General features: G+C 42.9%; 1 protein-coding gene across 3 annotated transcripts in view; it reads left to right on the forward strand.

Annotated features, from left to right (window-relative positions):
* COBL (cordon-bleu WH2 repeat protein) overlaps positions 1-20378 on the forward strand; it is a 171415-nt gene that overhangs the window by 65262 nt on the left and 85775 nt on the right. For all 3 annotated transcript variants that reach the window (XM_084620008.1, XM_084620009.1, XM_084620007.1), the window contains one exon: positions 9674-9868. In XM_084620008.1, the coding sequence (XP_084476134.1) occupies positions 9674-9868 (195 nt within the window). The remainder of the gene's footprint in view (positions 1-9673; positions 9869-20378) is intronic.

A 20378-nucleotide genomic window follows, 5' to 3' on the forward strand; every position in this document is an offset into this window, starting at 1 on the left:
TGTTCCTGTGGGGCTGGAGTCTGGCTGGCTGCTCTCTAGTTTTTACTCAAGGTAATATGGCAGGAGAAGGGGAGGCAGCACCTGGATCCTACTGCCCATAGAGTGTATGGGGAAGGGGAAGAGAGGTGTCTCTTCTGTACGGTCCCGGATCCAAAAGAGAGTAGGGGTAGAATATAGAAATATATTAAAATACCAGATAGATTTTCAAATAAAAGGATTGACTTATGAATGCTTCTCTCGCTCACTCACACACACACTTTTTAAATGTAAAAATTTACATCATTTTGTATTTTTCTGTGAATGGGTTAGGATCCCACTCTTAACAAATCACACTTTAAATCCAGACTTACTCCCTTCCTGGGGACTCCACACACAATAGTAGGTTGCAAAAAGGAAAGGAGTACTTGTGGCACCTTAGAGACTAACCAATTTATTTGAGCATAAGCTTTCGTGAGCTACAGCTCACTTCATTTAGAAAAGCTGGACGTGCACAAGTCCATGGGGCCGGATGAGTTGCATCCGAGAGTGCTGAAGGAATTGGCGGCTGTGATTGCAGAGCCATTGGCCATTATCTTTGAAAACTCGTGGCGAACCGGGGAAGTCCCGGATGACTGGAAAAAGGCTAATGTAGTGCCAATCTTTAAAAAAGGGAAGGAGGAGGATCCTGGGAACTACAGGCCAGTCAGCCTCACTTCAGTCCCTGGAAAAATCATGGAGCAGGTCCTCAAAGAATCAATCCTGAAGCACTTGCATGAGAGGAAAGTGATCAGGAACAGCCAGCATGGATTCACCAAGGGAAGGTCATGCCTGACTAATCTAATTGCCTTTTATGATGAGATTACTGGTTCTGTGGATGAAGGGAAAGCAGTGGATGTATTGTTTCTTGACTTTAGCAAAGCTTTTGACACGGTCTCCCACAGTATCCTTGTCAGCAAGTTAAGGAAGTATGGGCTGGATGAATGCACTACAAGGTGGGTAGAAAGCTGGCTAGATTGTCGGGCTCAACGGGTAGTGATCAATGGCTCCATATCTAGTTGGCAGCCGGTATCAAGTGGAGTACCCCAAGGGTCGGTCCTGGGGCCAGTTTTGTTCAATATCTTCATAAATGATCTGGACGATGGTGTGGATTGCACTCTCAGCAAATTTGCGGATGATACTAAACTGGGAGGAGTGGTAGATACGCTGGAGGGGAGGGATAGAATACAGAAAGACCTAGACAGATTGGAGGATTGGGCCAAAAGAAATCTGATGAGGTTCAACAAGGACAAGTGCAGGGTCCTGCACTTAGGACGGAAGAACCCAATGCACAGCTACAGACTAGGGACCGAATGGCTAGGCAGCAGTTCTGCGGAAAAGGACCTAGGGGTGACAGTGGACGAGAAGCTGGATATGAGTCAGCAGTGTGCCCTTGTTGCCAAGAAGGCCAATGGCATTTTGGGATGTATAAGTAGGGGCATAGCGAGCAGATCGAGGGACGTGATCGTTCCCCTCTATTCGACATTGGTGAGGCCTCATCTGGAGTACTGTGTCCAGTTTTGGGCCCCACACTTCAAGAAGGATGTGGATAAATTGGAGAGAGCCCAGCGAAGGGCAACAAAAATGATTAGGGGACTGGAACACATGAGTTATGAGGAGAGGCTGAGGGAGCTGGGATTGTTTAGCCTGCAGAAGAGAAGAATGAGGGGGGATTTGATAGCTGCTTTCAACTACCTGAAAGGGGGTTCCAAAGAGGATGGCTCTAGACTGTTCTCAATGGTAGCAGATGACAGAACGAGGAGTAATGGTCTCAAGTTGCAGTGGGGGAGGTTTAGATTGGATATTAGGAAAAACTTTTTCACTAAGAGAGTGGTGAAACACTGGAATGCGTTACCTAGGGAGGTGGTAGAATCTCCTTCCTTAGAGGTTTTTAAGGTCAGGCTTGACAAAGCCCTGGCTGGGATGATTTAACTGGGAATTGGTCCTGCTTTGAGCAGGGGGTTGGACTAGATGACCTTCTGGGGTCCCTTCCAACCCTGATATTCTATGATTCTATGATTCATCAGATGCATTCTGTGGAAAATACAGAAGATGTTTGTTTTTATACACACAAATCATGAAAAAAATGGGTGTTTATCACTACAAAAGGTTTTCTCTCCCCCCACCCCACTCTCCTGCTGGTAATAGCTTATCTAAAGTGACCACTCTTCTTACAATGCGTATGATAATCGAGGTGGGCCATTTCCAGCACAAATCCAGGGTTTAACAAGAACATCTGAAGAGGGGTGCGGGGTTAGGAAAACAAGGGGAAATAGGTTATAAACCTCAACCTAAGCTGTCTCTCTGAGATTGACTGTCTCTAGGTTTTGCTTCCATGACCTCCTGTGTTCACAGAAGGGTGTTCCTACCTTTCATATATCCAGTTAATGAGTGGCACCTGCCACATAGAGCCTGTGGGACGTCAGCAGTTTGATAGATGGTCTTAATATCTGCTGATAGGATAGGTCAGCAGAGGAGTCTATCCATTCTGTTACACTGGGAAATACTGTTCAACCAGGTCACCAGTTAAATGTGATGTCAGCCTGGTCCATAGCACTCTTTTTGCACATCACAGAAAAACATCCAAATTTAGGATGCTTGATTTCTGCTCCTCTGCAAACCAGAACTAAAAGATGAGGAATGTACTAGGTCAATATGAAAGAGAATTAGCAGAGCTAAGCAAGAGAGCCTGCCCTCCTTATCTCTGTGTGTTCTCGGCATCCAGTTCTCGCATTTCTAATTCTAGTTGTACAAGTTCTGGTATTCACCAAATAAATTCTTAGAACATAACTATAGTATTGCCAGCTAAGAACCAAAATGACAGCACAGGAGGCTGGGAATTTGGCTTATAGTCTCCAAAGGATTAATTCAAAACCTTGAAAACATGGATGTCAAAGTGTATTCAATAAGATAGTGTTTGTATAAAATGAAAAGTGTTACAGCCTATAGCTGGTACTATTATGGAAACTATATAGTTGCCTTTGTACTGTTAATTTTGTACTAGATGGGTGTACTATTTCTTTCCAAAGTTGGAGGGAGTGAGCTAACATGGAAATCAAGAAAAAAAGTTAAAGGAATGCGATTGTTCCTCTTAAGCCTCTGATTGTGAGGAGGGTGTGCACATCACAGTTAAGTCATTAGGGAATTTCAATGATTAGAAAAAGCAAACTATATTTAAGATGACCCACTTTAAAAAAATTCAGTCATCTCAGTGAGTACGTTTTTGTATGTGTCCCCCTCCAGGCGGTCTGGAGACCACACTACTATGCCTTGGTTATGAAGGGTGTGTTTGAATTGATTCAGTTTCTTTGTTGTTACATTTAATGCTAATGTATGGAGTAATATTATCATTTCTAGGAGAGCATCATCCAAATTTAAATTTTACCACAGTCTCTGACTTAACCTGTCTGGCATTCTAAATGGTTACTAGTAATCAGCTGTAATGACATTCAGCCAATCAATGTGAGTTTGTGTTAATAGGGTTTACATTTCCCACTATGATAAATACTCCCGTTGTCACCAGGCTGATGGATTTGTCTGTCCCTTCCAGGTCTTTCAGTTCACGTTAATTCTCAGTACGATCACACAAAAATGCATCCCTCATACAGAGGGGTTTTTTTTTTCCCCTTTGTCTCTGATTGGGTTTTGTTTTTGTTTGTTTTTTGTTTGTTTTTTAAAAAGGCTGTTACTGTTATATCTAGTAATTCCAACTCTTAAAACAACCCAATTGATAGGTTTTTGATATAAAAGCTATTCAGGAGGAAATTGTGTAACAAAATAGGTAGCTGGAATCTGGGGTTTGGCACAGAGCTGCAGAAGAAAAGCTTGGCTGTAACACCCCCACAAGAAAAAAAACTTGACATTTTGGAAAAAAAATTATTGACCAGTGTGGACAGAGAACAGGAAGCCAAATTGCTTGTTGCAGGCAAGCAGCATTCAGTCTCTTGCTGACCTTTAAATGCCACTTTGTGTCATGAGAAAGCCAAGGAAACTCTAATAAAGGGTGGTGGTGAGGGAAGCCGTTTGGGGAAAAAAAACCTCATTGACTTTCAGCTTTATAGCCTAACTATATGTATCTCATATAGTTTTACTCTTAATATTTTTTAAAGCACCTAAATGACTTAAGAACCTAATTCCTATTTTCAAAAGTGACTTAGGGCTAGATTTATAAAAGTGTTTAGGCCCCTAGTGAGATATTCAGAAGCTTCTAGGCACCTAACTCCCACTGATCTCAACTGAAGTTAGGCACCTAGGGCTAGATTCACAAAGGGGACTTAAACTCAGCATTGCAACACATTACATTTAGGTGCCCTGCTGCCTAGTGCAATAAACTGTCCCGAGTTAAGTGCCTAGGCTCCCTGTACAATGCATGGGAAGAGTCAGCTGCCAAAGAATGGGATTCACAGAAGCCAGCAGGCTGAGAAGGGAGCTGCCTGAGCTAGCCAGCCCATAAAATATGCTGAGGAGAGGGATGGAGCCTAAGCCTAAACCCAAACCCCACCCTTCAAAGGTCAGACATTTCTTCCAAAAAAAAAAAAAGGAGGTGATGGACCACAATTAGAGTTTGGTTGGTGAGCCAAAAAATCATCTGCTTAGAACTGTAGAAACCTGTGAGGTACATCAGAGAGTGATGGAAAAACTAAGGGAAAGATTTGTGACAGACACTGGCCTACACCTTCTCTGGTTGTTAATAAACTAAATTAAATGTCCACAGAAGAGTGTGTGTGTGTTTATCACAAGTTCCTATGGCAGCGCTCACTTAAAAGAATAGTAAGTATTGCAGCTGACAGTGGTTTAACTTTCAGTATGTGCTTAAGTGTTTTGCTGAATAGGAATGGATGTAAGTACATCCTTAAAGTTCACCATATGCTTAAGGACTTTGCTGAATTGGGGCCTAAATTCACTGCTGACATAAGCTGGCACAACTCTTTCAGGGCATTTGTGTCTGCTTGTGCCAACAGTAAGTGTTCCCTGGCTGTATTCAGAACAAAAATAAAATTTGGGCTAATACAAATGTAAGATTTCTTTTCCTTTAATATATTCTGTTGTTTTGAACAATGAGCAAAAGCTCTATAACAGCCCCACACTTGCACAGTCTGTGACTATAAAAGTTGGAAGATGTTTTAAAATGTCTTCATTGATATCTGATGCTCTACTGGCTTTTATAATGAAGAGAAATACAAAGGTTGAAGGGACTAAATTTGATAGTCTTTTCACAGCATGTTCACAATCAAAAATGTATTATTCAATGGAATAAAAATCAAGGATAAAGGGCTTGATTTTTTCTGACAACCTCGGCAGACAGTTGCAATTATGAAGATTGATTCTGCTTTACACTGGTGAAAATCAAGAATAATTCATGTGAAGTCAATGTAGTGACAATAGCATAACATAATAGTAAGTGTGAGGTAATTTGGGCAAAAAGTGTGTGCAAATAAAGTAATTGTATTTGCACATAGTTAATTTTATGTGTGTGTGTGTGTGTGCGCGCACGCGTACACGTTCTCAATAACTGCATACCTACACTGTCTGAAAATCAAGCCCCCAATCTATTGTTTCTAAAGGAAGTCAACACAGAGCCTGATCCTATTCCCATTGAAATCAATGGAAAGACGCCTGATTAATGGGAAATAGATCAGATCCAGAGTAAGAGTCTGGTCTTGGCACAGCCCTTCTCATGTGGTTAGTCCTCCGCATACAAGGGTATATGTTCTACAGAAGCTAAAGAATATGACTTGCCTGTGTGAGGAGTACTTGAGTGAGTAGAGGTCTACAAGATCAACCCCTAGATTATCTTTCTATCCAGATTTGTGTAAAGTTCTTTTGACAAAGGGTGGGATTTTCAAAAGTCCCCAGTATTTGCCATACTCTGCTCCCCATGAAGACAATGAAAGTTTGACTTCAATCTGAGCAGAGTTAGGCCAGCAGTGAATGCTTCTGAAAATCACACTCAAGCATCAATTGGACTTATTCTTAGACTTGGCTCTCAGAAACACACAGAAATGAATTGGGCTAGTTCCTTACTTATTTTTTTCTTACTGTTTTCTTTTAGCTTAATTCTGTGTTGGTACATGTTAATGTTGTGGTTTTTCCCCCCTGACTTCTCTTCAGAAATATTAACTAGTTTAAAACAAAATCCAGCCTAAAAAATATTTTTTCATGTATTTTCTTTCCAGAGTGCTCTGTTCAACAAAAAGATTCTGGTGGTTGTTTACCAAGAGTATGACCTTGGATCAAATGCAGTGCCAGTTTAATATTGGATAAGTCCTCTGTTGCTGATAATATTCTGTACTTGCAGAGGAGATAGAGCTGAAGATCTGAATTGTCATTTTAGTCTCTAACTTCTGTGAACCTATTAGCAAGATTCTCCAACCTTTTGACACATTCAGCAAAAACTTAGAAAACATAAAGTAGGGCTAAAACTGGTTTTCTTCAGTCTTCCTCTAAGAGTGCAAAAAAGGAAACTTCTTTATATTCTACTGTCTGTAGGGTAGCATATACTTAGGAGTAAACATACTCAATTATATAGAGCCAGACACAACAGACACAGTATCCAAGGACACAGAGACGCTGCAGGTATGGATGAGATCGGTCTATCCGCTGTTGCCTAGCAGATACAGCCAACGATAGAGTATATTCACCTGTAAGGCTATGTCCTCACTACAGTGTCACTACAGCTGTGGCACTAAAAGTTGTGCAGTGTAGCCACTGTTTGTTGGCTCTCCTGCCGACAAAAAACTTCCACCCCCAATGAGCAGCATTTGCGTTGTCAGCAGGAGAGTGCTCCTGCGGACAACTCGCTGTTCACACTGGCACTTGTCGTGGCAAAACTTCTGTCTTTCGAGGGGGGGTTAACAACTCTGAAAGACAAAAGTTTTGTTGTTCAATTGCTAGTGTAGACATAACCTAGAAGATGGCTTTGCTGCATATTTATTAAAAGCCCATGCTATAGGCTGCGTGTTTGTTGAATAGGTACAAAGGTTGAGAAACCCTATTAAAAAATTCAGAGAAATCAGCATGAAAAAGATAGATGATGATCTAACCCCCCTGTAAACGCAGGTTATAGTCCATGAGAGAAGACTTATATAGTATACTAGTACCAAGGACTTCCTGTGCCAGCTATATTTGTCCAGCCTGGAGGTCGACTGTATAGCAAACAATCTACATAGTAATAAAGTGGCCTGCAGCCAGTCCACCCAGAATTCCTATTTAAGTCCATGCTAGGTCCATGTGAATAGTAGATGCAGAATCAGACCCAAATTAATCCTGTACAAATAGCATCTGAGTTCTCTTTCATAGCGTATTATGGTGTCTGAAACACACACAACTTTATTGAGCAGTCAAAAACATGTGTGCCATGTTTCCTCTTGTATTGTTTTTTTCCTATCTGATCCAGCTCTTCATTTCAGTGGAGGTCTCCTTAAAACTTCACAGACTAGCACTGGGCTGTTGCAGTTTCCATATCTTGAAGAGGAATTCTGCTCTCCACACAGACCGATAGTGCTATGGCAACCAAGTTTCACTTATTTTCACCAGTGATGAATCTGACCTGTGATGTTTACACATAGACTCTTGGCTGAAAGTATGGATGGCCTAATTAGGGAACCAAGAAACTGAGATAAAACCTTTTCCGAATCAGCTACCACCACATGCCAGTATTTTGTTTGATGTGATTTCTGCTCAGAACCTGCTATGTGTATTTATTCTTCCTTTTTTGTGCTCTCTTCTCTGAGCTATCCCAACTGTTGTGGAAGAAGATGTGCTGTCAAGCCAAGCAATTAAAAATAGTGTAAGTGTAGTGCTGGTGAAAGGTGCCAGAATGATGACCCCCTCCGCCCCCCCAAAAAAGAGTAGTTCTCTATCCACAGAATAGATACAGCATGGGCAGCAACATTGCAAGCTTCCCCAGGTTGCTAATGTGTATGAGTCGTGAGCTGGAGGGTGCCATCATTTATGTGAGAAGATAGTTCGTTATCTCTGCATCCTTGACCTTGTTGCTTAGATTGTCAGCTTGTGATAACCATTGTGTTGTCGACATATGTCTAGTAGGAAATGGATTCTGTTTTATTCTATGTAGGTTCTTTACCACCCTCATCAATGTAATATCGAAGCAGCCTTCCAGTACTGTGTTAAAGAATGTGACTAATATATATCATGTGGTATTCATTTTCTCTCTTATCTTTTCCCCAGGGAGGAAATTGTGTGTTCAGTGCTGTGCTTTGGTAGTTTGCTTTTTCAGAAAACATAGTATGTCCGTGATGTTATGTATGTGTTTGAGTTTGAGAGGGGAAGGTTGAAGAAGTGTGCCTTGAACTTGGAGTAGAGGGTGGTGAGATTTGTGATGGTCCTTAGTCTCTATTGGTGTTTGTTCCATGACCTCAGACCAGCCCCCAAAAAAGCTCTGTCTCCTGCACAAATGATTTATACTTATGGTAGAAATTTCCATAGTGCTGAGGAGTGGAGTTGCTGACTATGATCCTCGTTCTGGAATTTTAGGTGATATTTCAATACTCTCGGTGACACCATAAGGGATTGACATGTTAACATGCTGCATGCAGTTCATGGTGGAAAAGAGATGGTCAAAAACATTTTCTTTTAATTTTGTGCATTTTTCCTCACTATTTACCATCAAAACTTCTGTAGATGAAAACAGAAAAAAATGATTGTCAAGTTTTGGAAAATATGTTTTCCAAGCAGCATTACAGCTGGTTAGAAAGTGGATGAAATGAAATTTCATGCATCAAAACTCATGAACATTTTCAAGAATTTTTGTTTTAATGACCAGTTGTGTGCATTTGTGTGTGTGTACAGCCCCCATTTCCAAATATAGAAATAGTCCTGATCCACAACCCAGTAGGAATTTTTCCATTGACTTCACTGAGCTTTGGATCCATCCCTAAGAAAAGCCATCTTACATCTAAACATTTTCACGCTATGCATTTAGAAACAGGCCCCAGTGCTGCTCTGATCTAAACCTGTGTAAATCTAGTCAGCGGCGCTACTCTGGATCTGATTTGGTTCTTGCCTACACCTATGTAAATCAGAAATAACTCCATTCAAGTCAAAGGGAGTTATACTAGTGTAAAAGATGCATAGATGAGTAGAGAATCAGGCCTTCTGGATTTACACTGACAGCAAAATTTGGCCCAAGATATAATTTGCAGCATGATATATGGGCAGTTAAATATTTAATTCTGATTTAGAATAAAATATGTTCTCAGGAATCCTAAAGATTCCTTATTTATATTTTAAATGTGGCTTAAAATATATTTGCCTGACCACAAAGATACAGAATTCATTTTCCAAGTATAAAAAGAAAGTCTTTTTAATTAAGTGGGAGCCTCCTGCTTTGATAAAGTTCCCAACTACGGTTCTATAAATTGTATCGGGGTTGACTGTTTCTTTCTAAATATTAATATAAGTTTAGTCTGTTGCAACTTTCACCCCCTTCTGAATGGGCTTACTATATGTCAGTTGATCTTTGAAAAATGGCCTTATATTGTACAGTTTGCAATGTGGCAAGTTTAGCAGGGGATTATACACAATCACTCAGAGCATTGTCTCAATTTAAGGGTAATTGGGTGTAATGGGTTTTTTTCTGCTTCTTCCTCATAGTCTTTAAAAAGTGATTGTGACCCAGTTATACATCTACTTACAGGGCTTTGCAACAGCTCCAAATTCCCCTTCAGTGAATTCACGTTCCATTACGCTGGGTCCATCGCTATCTCTTGGCAACATTTCAGGAATGACTGCCAACCCAGAAATTAAAAAACGCAGAGCACCTCCTCCACCAGTGGCAACACCCCTTTTGCAAACTACGGAGACAAGTGGAGTGGCAAAGACAGCAATGCAGGTAAGAATGACATAAGGAAATGCAGAGTTGCTAAATGCACTGACTAGAGCCAATCCGTAAATGGAGTTAGAAATAAATCCCCTTGATTGGATGCTCTGGTCAGCCAGTGAAACTTTTCAATAACTCCAGTGAGGACTCTTGTTGAATGCTGTTGGAGCTTTGAATGTACTCACTCACCTCAATTGCTAGAACTGCCCCCCCTTCCTAAAGCTCCATTCTAACTCTGTCAGCACCCTTCTAATTAAGCTATTTTTGTTGAGCTAAATCCTAAAAGGCCAAGGGCTGCTTTTCCGTAATAGAATTATCCAGAACTGATGTTATCCAGAGCCTTGGTTCCGCCTTCAGTGCACAGGCCAGCACTGGTGTGCTAGAAGACGTATGCTGTTCTAGGTTATGTCCCCAACAAAATGGGAGGCAGATTGTCTGTCTGAATAATAATCTGTTTTCCGGTTTGCTTCCAGGACAGCACAGGTGCCTGTTGCCCCATTTGTGACGCTTGTGGCAAAGCCACAAGTGACCCCTGAATAGAGAATAAATACCTGGAAGAGGAAATTTTGCAACATAAAAACAATGGGACTGAACAGTGAATTATTATGCTGATGTTGTTGCTGTTTTTATTTCTTAGGTTAATTTTAATGATAAGAATGAACTGATGTGAGTAGTTATTGCAGGAGTTTACCCATCAGGTGATCAGAAAATAACAGTATTGTACTTTAAATGCCTTATCAGATACAAGGCTGTATAGACAGGGTTGCTATACCAAGGTCCTGTTTACGCAGCAGAAGCTGTGCCCAGGCTAGCCTGCCTGAACTAGCTTAAATCTAGCTAGCGCCAGTAACAACAGCAGCGAAACCAGTGCAGCCTGGGCTTCAGTGCGAGTAGTACAAGCACAGCACTCACTGTGGGTACATAATTGGCTCCCTGTCCTTCTGCAAAGCTCTCACTGCACTGTCTTCACGTGCTGTTTCTACCTGTGTGAGGTAGATTCAGGTTAATGCGGGTAGACTAGCCCATGCACACACACATATCACTTTCATTTGGTTCTCTTCCCCTTCCACACACACACACACACACACACACACCCCTGACATTCCATGATTGATACCTATGATTGACCGTACCAAATTTCCCATTGTTATAGCTTTTCTGGTAAAAATGTGATAGGTATGACATAATATTAAGATTTCCTCTAGAACGTGGATAGGTGCTTTTTACTAACATCCCTTCCCATGCATTTTACAGCAGCAACATACCTTGTGTTGCAGTATTTGGTGCATTGTGTATTTTTTTTAATTTCTTTTGGCTTCCATGTTAATAAATAATTTGATGTCCCTAAAATTAAACATTCATTATGTTCATGAAACATGGATATTTCTGAACGAATGTTATGGCATTTTATAAGAAGTTTACACAAGTATAATCACAATATAAAGGCTACACTGTTTCAAGCTTATCTTCATTTAATATGTCATTTACATTTTTTTATTTTGGAACACAGAAACCTTTTCAGCATGCTAACATTCCCAGTTTCAGTATTGTTTTCACATCACTAAAAGTACTGTTTTCTGGATTGTCTGGGAACTAATATTTCTGTTTGTTGAAAGTGGACATACAATACATCAAGTTTGTTATAATTTTTTTCTTTAAAAGAAAAAAAATGGTAGAAGGAAAACAGATGCTTGATTGAATACGGATCATATATTTTCCATATAATGGTGGTAATGTGGGACACTAGAAATGTCTTTCGTAGTTTACAAAGTCAATAAAGTTGAAGTACTGTAGATTATCAGATCAATTGTTTGAGTTCATCTGAGTGCTTCTTTGTCCTATTTTTGATGGGGAAAGGACATCCCTATGAAAACAATTGTGCAGTTCAAGACCGCAAACATGGGTAATGTGCTTCTGAAGTGCCTTGTTTGGCAAGCTGTTCACAACCTGTACTGTAGAAGATGATCCAACATAACTGTAAGGAATCCAGCAGAAATGAACCAACAATTCCATGAAGCAGTTGAAACCTGAGAAAAAAGATTAGTTATTTGATGTTGCATGGTAAGGTAGCAACAAGAGCATTGTTTATACAGAAACGCAAACAGTGCTAACCTTATCTACGTGCAGATTATCCAGTTTGCTGTGAAAATAGAATAAAAAATCTCAGGGTGTTAGTTTATTTCTATAGTTTATGGGAAAGAATTAACAAATGTATTTTTTTTTAGGGAAGAACGTCAATTCCTTATTAATGGACTTCCTTCCATAAAAAGATAAGATGTTTGTTTAGAAATCTTTATTTATGTGCAACTGTTACTAACAGGAAGATCCTGCAAAAGGAGAACATGTTTATTTCCAGTGAAGCTAGCAGATTATTAGAAAATGAGAATGGTAGTGTTCTGAACTTGAAAAGGATTTTTATCTTTAAACTGAATCCGTTTCCCTAAAAGCGGTATAGAAAAATGGTACTGGAGGCACAGCAAATAAACTTACCCTGACCCCCTTACCCACTATTTTTACCCACTATTAAGCTCTACGACATTTCATTTTTATAACAGTGTAGATAAATTAAGTGATGCATTTCTCATGTCTGTGCCTAGTGATTGCAATCTATAACAGCCATATGCAATGAGATTGAAATATACCTCATTAATTCTTTAGATTTTCTTCAATCATTTTTTCCAGATAGTCAGATAACTGCTTGCTATGTAATGTAATCATATCTTGACTGCTGTCTCCGTGGGTCTTACAATAATAGTTGACCTCTATGAGGGAAAGACCGCTGGAATGACCTGCCAAACATTTGCCTTCCAAGACTGGCTCACAGGTAGTATTTTCTCCTCATCCCGTTTTAAAAACCCCTACCAGAAAGTATTCATTTATATTCAGAGCACAATTAAGCAGTGTTCCAGACTGTGCAGAGCTTCCACTCAGTAATTTACAGCGGGGGGGGGAGGGGAGGATAAAGCCCAAGAAGGGAATCCAGTTGTCTCTTCCCTCAGGACATTTTTTTGAAAGCATCTGCCATTTGATGCAATTTATTATAATGCAAAGTCCACAAAAACATATTCTTCATAAGTATCGTCGTGAGCCAGGGATAAAATAGCAGTCCCAGCAGGGAATATAGAGGGTAGGATAGGCTGCCTCAGAAGCAGGGGAATCTTCCCCATCTTCAGTTCTGATATTGAGTTCACAGACCATTGAGATTAGTTTGCCAATTCATGCAAAGACATTCTGTGAGGGCTCAGCAAAAGGTGAACCCCTTTTTCTAGCAGTCCTGTACACCCTCCAGAAACTTTAGTGATCCTGTTAATAGGGATGGTGGAAGCGTTCAATGGTGGAATTTTTGAAATTTCAAGAACAAATATTCAAGCCTTTTTGTTTTGACCAGCTCTACCAATTAGGAAATATTATTTTATTTGTTATTGACTCAGAGCCCAAAATGTTCTAAGTGCTGAGCTAAATGCAAAATGAAAAATATCCATGCCCCAGAGAGCTTATGGTAGAAGAGAAGTGGGGAAAACTGGACACACAGGGAAATCCAGAGGAGCCAGCTATGACTGGGGTTCCCTTATGCTAAGCACTCTGCAAATACAGTCCCCGCCCCAAAGACTGTGCAGTCTAAATAGACAAGAAAAACAAATTATGGGAGAAAGGCAGTACTATTACCCCACTGTATAGATGGTGAACTAAAGCACAGAGAGACTTGAGGGTATGTCTGTACTACAGCTGGGAGATGTAATTCCCAGCACGGGTAGATGTACAGGCACTAGCTTTGTTTGAGCTAATGCACTGCAGGGTAGCCGCCCATGCACAGTCCCACCCGACCCCCAGAAGTAAGTACTTGAGTGGTTAGCCTCAGCCTCTGGCCCAACCACGTTGTTATTTTAGGTGCTAGCTCAAGCAGAACTAGCATGTACCTGTACACACATTCTGGGAAGCCTGGGAAACAAGCAGGGAGAACTGGAGGTCCTGGCACAGTCAAGGAATTATGATGTGATTGGAATAACAGAGACTTGGTGGGATAACTCACATGACTGGAGTACTGTCATGGATGGATATAAACTGTTCAGGAAGGACAAGCAGGGCAGAAAAGGTGGGGGAGTTGCATTGTATGTAAGAGAGCAGTATGACTGCTCAGAGCTCCGGTATGAAACTGCAGAAAAACCTGAGGGTCTCTGGATTAAGGTTATAAGCATGAGCAACAAGGGTGATGTCGTGGTGGGAGTCTGCTATAGATCACCAGATCGGGGGATGAGGTGGACAAGGCTTTCTTCCGGCAACTAACGGAAGTTACTAGATCGTAGGCTCTGGTTCTTTTGGGAGACCTCAATCACCCTGATATCTGCTGGGAGAGCAATACAGCAGTGCACGGACAATCCAGGAAGTTTTTGGAAAGCGTAAGGGACAATTTCCTGGTGCAAGTGCTGGAGGAACCAACTAGGGGCAGAGCTCTTTTTGATCTGCTGCTCACAAACCAGGAAGAATGAGTAGGGGAAGCAAAAGTGGATGGGAACCTGGGAGACAGTGACCATGAGATGGTCGAGTTCAGGATCCTGACACAGGGAAGACAGGAGAGCAGCAGAATACAGACCCTGGACTTCAGAAAAGCAGACTTTGACAACCTCAGGGAACTGATGGGCAGGATCCCTTGGGAGAACAACATGAGGGGGAAAGGAGTCCAGGAGAGCTGGCTGTATTTTAAAGAATCTTATTGAGGTTACAGGCACAAACCATCCCGATGTGTAGAAAGAATAGTAAATATGGCAGGCGACCAGCTTGGCTTAACAGTGAAATCCTTGCTGATCTTAAACACAAAAAAGAAGCTTACAAGAAGTGGAAGATAGGACAAATGACCAGGGAGGAGTATAAAAATATTGCTCGGGCATGCAGGAGTGAAATCAGGAAGGCCAAATCACACCTGGAGTTGCAGCTAGCAAAAGATGTTAAGAGTAACAAGAAGGATTTATACAGGTATGTTAGCAACAAGAAGAAGGTCAATGAAAGTGTGGGCCCCTTACTGAATGGGGGAGGCAACCTAGTGACAGAGGATGTGGAAAAAGCTAATGTACTCAATGCTTTTTTTGCCTCTGTCTTCACTAACAAGGTCAGCTCCCAGACTACTGCACTGGGCAGCACAGCATGGGGAGGAGGTGACCAGCCCTCTGTGAAGAAAGAAGTGGTTCGGGACTATTTAGAAAAGCTGGACGAGCACAAGTCCATGGGGCCAGATGCGTTACATCCGAGAGTGCTAAAGGAATTGGTGGATGTGATTGCACAGCCATTGGCCGTTATCTTTGAAAACTCATGGCGATTGGGGGAGGTCCCGGACGACTGGAAAAAGGCTAATGTAGTGCCCATCTTTAAAAAAGGGAAGAAGGAGGATCCTGGGAACTACAGGCCAGTCAGCCTCACCTCAGTCCCTGGAAAAATCGTGGAGCAGGTCCTCAAGTAATGAATTCTGAAGCACTTAGAGGAGAGGAAAGTGATCAGGAACAGTCAGCATGGATTCACCAAGGGCAAGTTATGCCTGACTAATCTAATTGCCTTCTATGATGAGATAACTGGCTCTGTGGATGAGGGGAAAGCAGAGGACATGTTGTTCCTTGACTTTAGCAAAGCTTTTGACACTGTCTCCCACAATATTCTTGCCAGTAAGTTAAAGTAGTATTGGCTGGATGAATGGACTATAAGGTGGATAGAAAGCTGGCTAGATTGTCAGGCTCAGTGGGTAGTGATCAGTGGCTCCATGTCTAGCTGGCAGCCCGTATCAAGTGGAGTGCCCCAAGGGTTGGTCCTCGGGCCGGTTTTGTTTAATATCTTCATTAATGATCTGGAGGATGGTGTGGAGAGCACCCTCAGCAAGTTTGCAGATGACACTAAACTGGGAGGAGAGGTAGATACGCTGGAGAGTAGGGATAGGATACAGAGGCTTAGAAAAATTAGAGGCTTGGGCCAAAAGAAATCTGATGAGGTTCAACAAGGACAAGTGCAGAGTCCTGCACTTAAGACGGAAGAATCCCATGCACTGCTACAGACTAGGGACCTAATGGCTAGGCAGCAGTTCTGCAGAAAAGGACCGAGGGGTTACAGTGGACGAGAAGCTGGATATGAGTCAACAGTGTGCCCTTGTTGCCAAGAAGGCCAATGGCATTTTGGGATGTATAAGTAGGGGCATTGCCAGCAGATCGAGGGACATGATCATTCCCCTCTATTCGACGTTGGTGAGTCCTCATCTGGAGTATTGTGTCCAGATTTGGGCCCCACGCTACAAGAAGGATGTGGAAAAATTGGAAAGAGTCCAGCGGAGGGCAACAAAAATGATTAGGGGACTGGAACACATGACTTATGAGGCAAGGCTGAGGGAGCTGGGATTGTTTAGCCTGCAGAAGAGAAGAATGAGGGGGGATTTGATAGCTGCTTTCAACTACCTGAAAGGGCATTCCAAAGAGGATGGATCTAGACTGTTCTCAGTGGTACCAGATGACAGAACAAGGAGTAATGGTCTCAAGTTGCAGTCGGGGAGGTTTAGGTTGGATATTAGGAAAAACTTTTTCACTAGGAGGGTGGTGAAATACTGGAATGCGTTACCTAGGGAGGTGGTGGAATCTCCTTCCTTAGAAGTTTTGAAGGTCAGGCTTGACAAAGCCCTGGCTGGGATGATTTAGTTGGGGATTGGTCCTGCTTTGAGCAGGGGGTTGGACTAGATGACCTCCTTTACTCCCTTTCAAGCCTGATATTCTATGATTCTATGATCTGCCCATGCTGGGGATTACACTTTCCAGCTGCTGTGTTAGATGTACCCTGAGTGACTTGCTGAGGAAGTCTGGCAGAACTGGGTATTTAACCCAGAGCTCCTGCCTCTCTGTCCAGAGTCTTAGTCACAAGATCTGTTTTTTAAAAAAAAAATTTGGTGCAGTTCATTTCATGTGGGCATTGCAGAAGAAATGAGTCTTTAGGAGGGACTTGAAGGCAGAGAGTATAGTGAACTGGCAAACTAAGGTAAGAGGAGCATTCTGTGTGTCAGGGGGTGGGAAAAATACAGAGGTGGAAGCAGGAAAAGACCGTAAACAAGGCACTGAGGGCTTTGGGTAAGAGCCTTTTTACAGTATGTAGATAGTTTATTCAACATGAAGTCTTAAGGTTTCAGGAAATAACAGCAAAAACAAAAAGGGACCCTTCAGCCACCTAATGTCAACCCCAAAAGCCACAAATGCAGTTTCTGTGGAATGTGCTATAGGCACCACATGCTGTTCTCTTGCTGTGGATGTTTAAAAACATGTTGTTGTTTTTTCCTTTTTTTTTTTTAAATCTGTTGTAGCTTGGTATCTGAGGTTTGTTGTTAGCTAGTTATGGCTCCCTTAAGGAGAGAGACAAATGAGGCAATATAACAGAGCAATTGGAAGTTCCAGTGTTCATTTCAGAGCATCTTTAATTTTATTCTAAATGAGGGTCAGCTCTTGCGTTGATGTATATTGGTATAGCACCGTTGACTCCATATTCCACAGTGTTCCCTTGATTTAAAGGGATTTTGCCATTTTTCCTATGTTCCCAGGAATGTTTTGAGATTGCTACTGTTAGAGGTGAATTGGTGCGAGTTTTGCCTTACTACTTCAGTTCCTTGCAGGCATCTCACTTAGGGCTTAATCGGGCAATACTGAAGTCAATGGGAGTTTTACTTCTGAATTATATGGGAGCAGGATCAGATCCTTAGGGGCAGAATATTAGGTCCCACTCCCTCAGACACTTAAGTGCATACTTAACATTACCTACATGAGTAGTCCTGTTGATTGCAGTGGAAGTAAAGTTGGATATTTGTAAGTGTTTGAAGGATCCAGGTCATAGAGAATCAATTTATTCACAGTATTGGTAGAAAGTTTTATTTTCCCCTGTTTTTATGCCCTAAAGGAAAGGTTAGTCCTGAGATTAGTGTTGTGTAAACAAATATAAATCAGACTGTGACAGGTTTCAGTTGGTCCTCCAAGCCCTTAGGGGCTGATGGAGAGCTATGGTCCCACTGGCAGGCCTTAGTCACACCTTTCAGGCGCTGGGGAATTAGCGGAGAAGGTGCGCTGGCCGGAGTCCGCAGCGCGCCCCTCGGGCAGGGGAGCGCCGGCACGAGTCCGCGGCGCGCGATTCTGCTACCCAAGGCGGGTTGGCCGGGGTAGGGGAACTCGGGCCCACCCAACTCCTCTGCGTTCCAGCCCAGGGCCCTGACAGCGGCGGGAGGAGAGGGTCCCGCCGCTGGGTCAGCGGGGAACCATCCGCGCCCGCTGACCAAACACACCCACCCCCCGGTGCAGTTCTGCCCCTGGGCTACTTCCTACCTGGTCTCTCCAGCGGGTCTCTCCAGTCCCTCCAGCTCGTCCGGGTATTCCGCTGCTGGCAGCTCCAGCTCCCGCTCTGTGTCAGGCTCACGCTGGCCCGGGTTACAGCCTGGCCCCTCCAGGTCCTCCGGGTGCTCAGCGGCTGGCAGCCCTGGTTGCCACAGGCCTTCCTCCCGGTCAGGTTCCTCCTGGGCCAGGGCCTCCCCTGGGTCGGCAGCAGGATCGCAAGCGAGCAGCCTGTGTCTGTCTCCCTCCCTGGTGCTTTCCCCACTGGGCAAAGGGCCCCGCCCTTTGTACTTCCTGTCCCACCCCTCCCCTTCCGGGGATTGGCGTAAGCTTGGTCTGGCCCCGCCCACTCAGGCTGAGAGGGTGGCTCTTTACCCTCTGGTTCGGGGGGAAGCCATCCTGGCTCCCTACACAGACCTTTGTAAAAATCTTTTCACGAAGAAGTAAAGTGGCTGCATTTTTTTTAAGTGCCAGTTTTCTCCTAGAGACCTAGATAAGTGTACCTCAATATTTACTGTCCACCTTTCAATAAATAGTGGGAAGTAGAAGTGCAAAAATACTGGAAATACTGAGGGAACACTATTTAGTTATCTAAGCCAATTGGCAAGTTCCTAACACTGACTTCTGTGATGTTTTTTTTTAAAGCTTTTGGATGATGCTGTTGGAGACAGATGGCTTTTTAAGTATATGGTATTTCCAGCCCATTTTCTACTATCAGAAGTTCCACTCTTATCACTGTTGTGGGATACCAATGCTGCTGAGATAGCGAGTTGCATGGTTAAACAGTCAGTGCTTGGTGGCCTTATCATTCCATTCATGGGGTGCCCTAACTTGTAAAAAGCCAGTTGATCCACAACAGAAGCATCCATTTTCTGTTTTTAAAAAAATCAGTACAAATAAATACCAGTGCATGGGGCCAGATCTTTGGCCACCCTCTGGTGTCCAGCCTTGTGGGCATGACTAAAAACAGAGGTGATTGTCTGCTGCCAGAATGGTACCTTGCGGGCCAAAGAAGATGGGTCCAAGTTAGAGCTTCTCTGAGGATGCTTTACTGTACGTTAAAAATGGCCAGCCTTGGATTAGGGGACTTAAAGTCCCCTTTGTCTCTTCCGACTTGGGGCCCTGGTCTGATGGGAGATAGATGAGACCCGAGGGATAAGACCATGTTCTTTATTTTTATATGTACAATCCAGGGAAAGGGCTAAGATTCTCTGAGGACATCAGTGACTATTCTGCACACATATCTAGGACAGCTATGGCACAAAATGAAGTACCACCACTGCTGGCCCAAGGAATTTCCCAAGCCCTACACTTGTGGGGTCCAGTCCCTATTGGTACTCCTTCTAGGTATCCCCTTCCTGTACTGGAGACAGTAGGCCAAATTCATCCCATTCTATGACCCTGAAGAAGTCCAGCTGCTGGACTGGGTTCCAGGACCAGCACAGCGGCAGGGCCAGAGGAGGGCCCTGAGTTGGAAGGACACATCAACCACCTCAGCAGCGCCATACAGATTGCTAAGGAAACATAGCTCCAGGCTTTATTTCCTCTACTATAGATATCCACATCACAGGGGATCCCGACTGCAGCTGTGGCCAGAGGAGGCACTGGTAGCACAGCTCCACTGGAGCCAAGCTGCTGGGGGCAGAGCTGGGACCCTAGAGTCAGTCGATGCACAGGGCCTCTGGATGAGCCTCATCTTTTATGGGATCCTCTGAATTCTGAAAGTGCCAATGGTTGTGGGACCAGAACAATTTGGGGGAAGGGAAAAAGCAAATGTTTCCTCCCTCATTAGGCCACCTTAAACAAATATTACTGTGGTAGGGGATACTCTGGGCCAGTGAGTGTTTTTGCTTTTTGTATTCTGTCTTGTTGTTTAATAGTGCACTTAAATGGCTACAATTAGGACTTGGAAGTTACTGCCCTCTCAAGTGAATATGGGACAATTACCCTAGTGTTGGGTGCATGCTCAGCAAGCCAGCTGCATGCTATTCACACAACAAAGTCAATTTTGTCAACCACAGAACACATTAAGGTTCAAGTGTTTTGTTTTAAATATTTTAATGTTAAAAGAAGGAGAAGAAATGGGATGGGAGAGACGTGGGTGTGAATAAGGTATGCTAGCAGTGAGAGCTAGCATATGTAAGACAGAACCATTGGAAGTATTAATGTCTTATACATTGAACCAGATTTTC

Source organism: Lepidochelys olivacea (assembly GCF_965140295.1).
Source record: "Lepidochelys olivacea isolate rLepOli2 genome assembly, chromosome: 2".
Classification (NCBI taxonomy): Eukaryota; Metazoa; Chordata; order Testudines; family Cheloniidae; genus Lepidochelys; species Lepidochelys olivacea.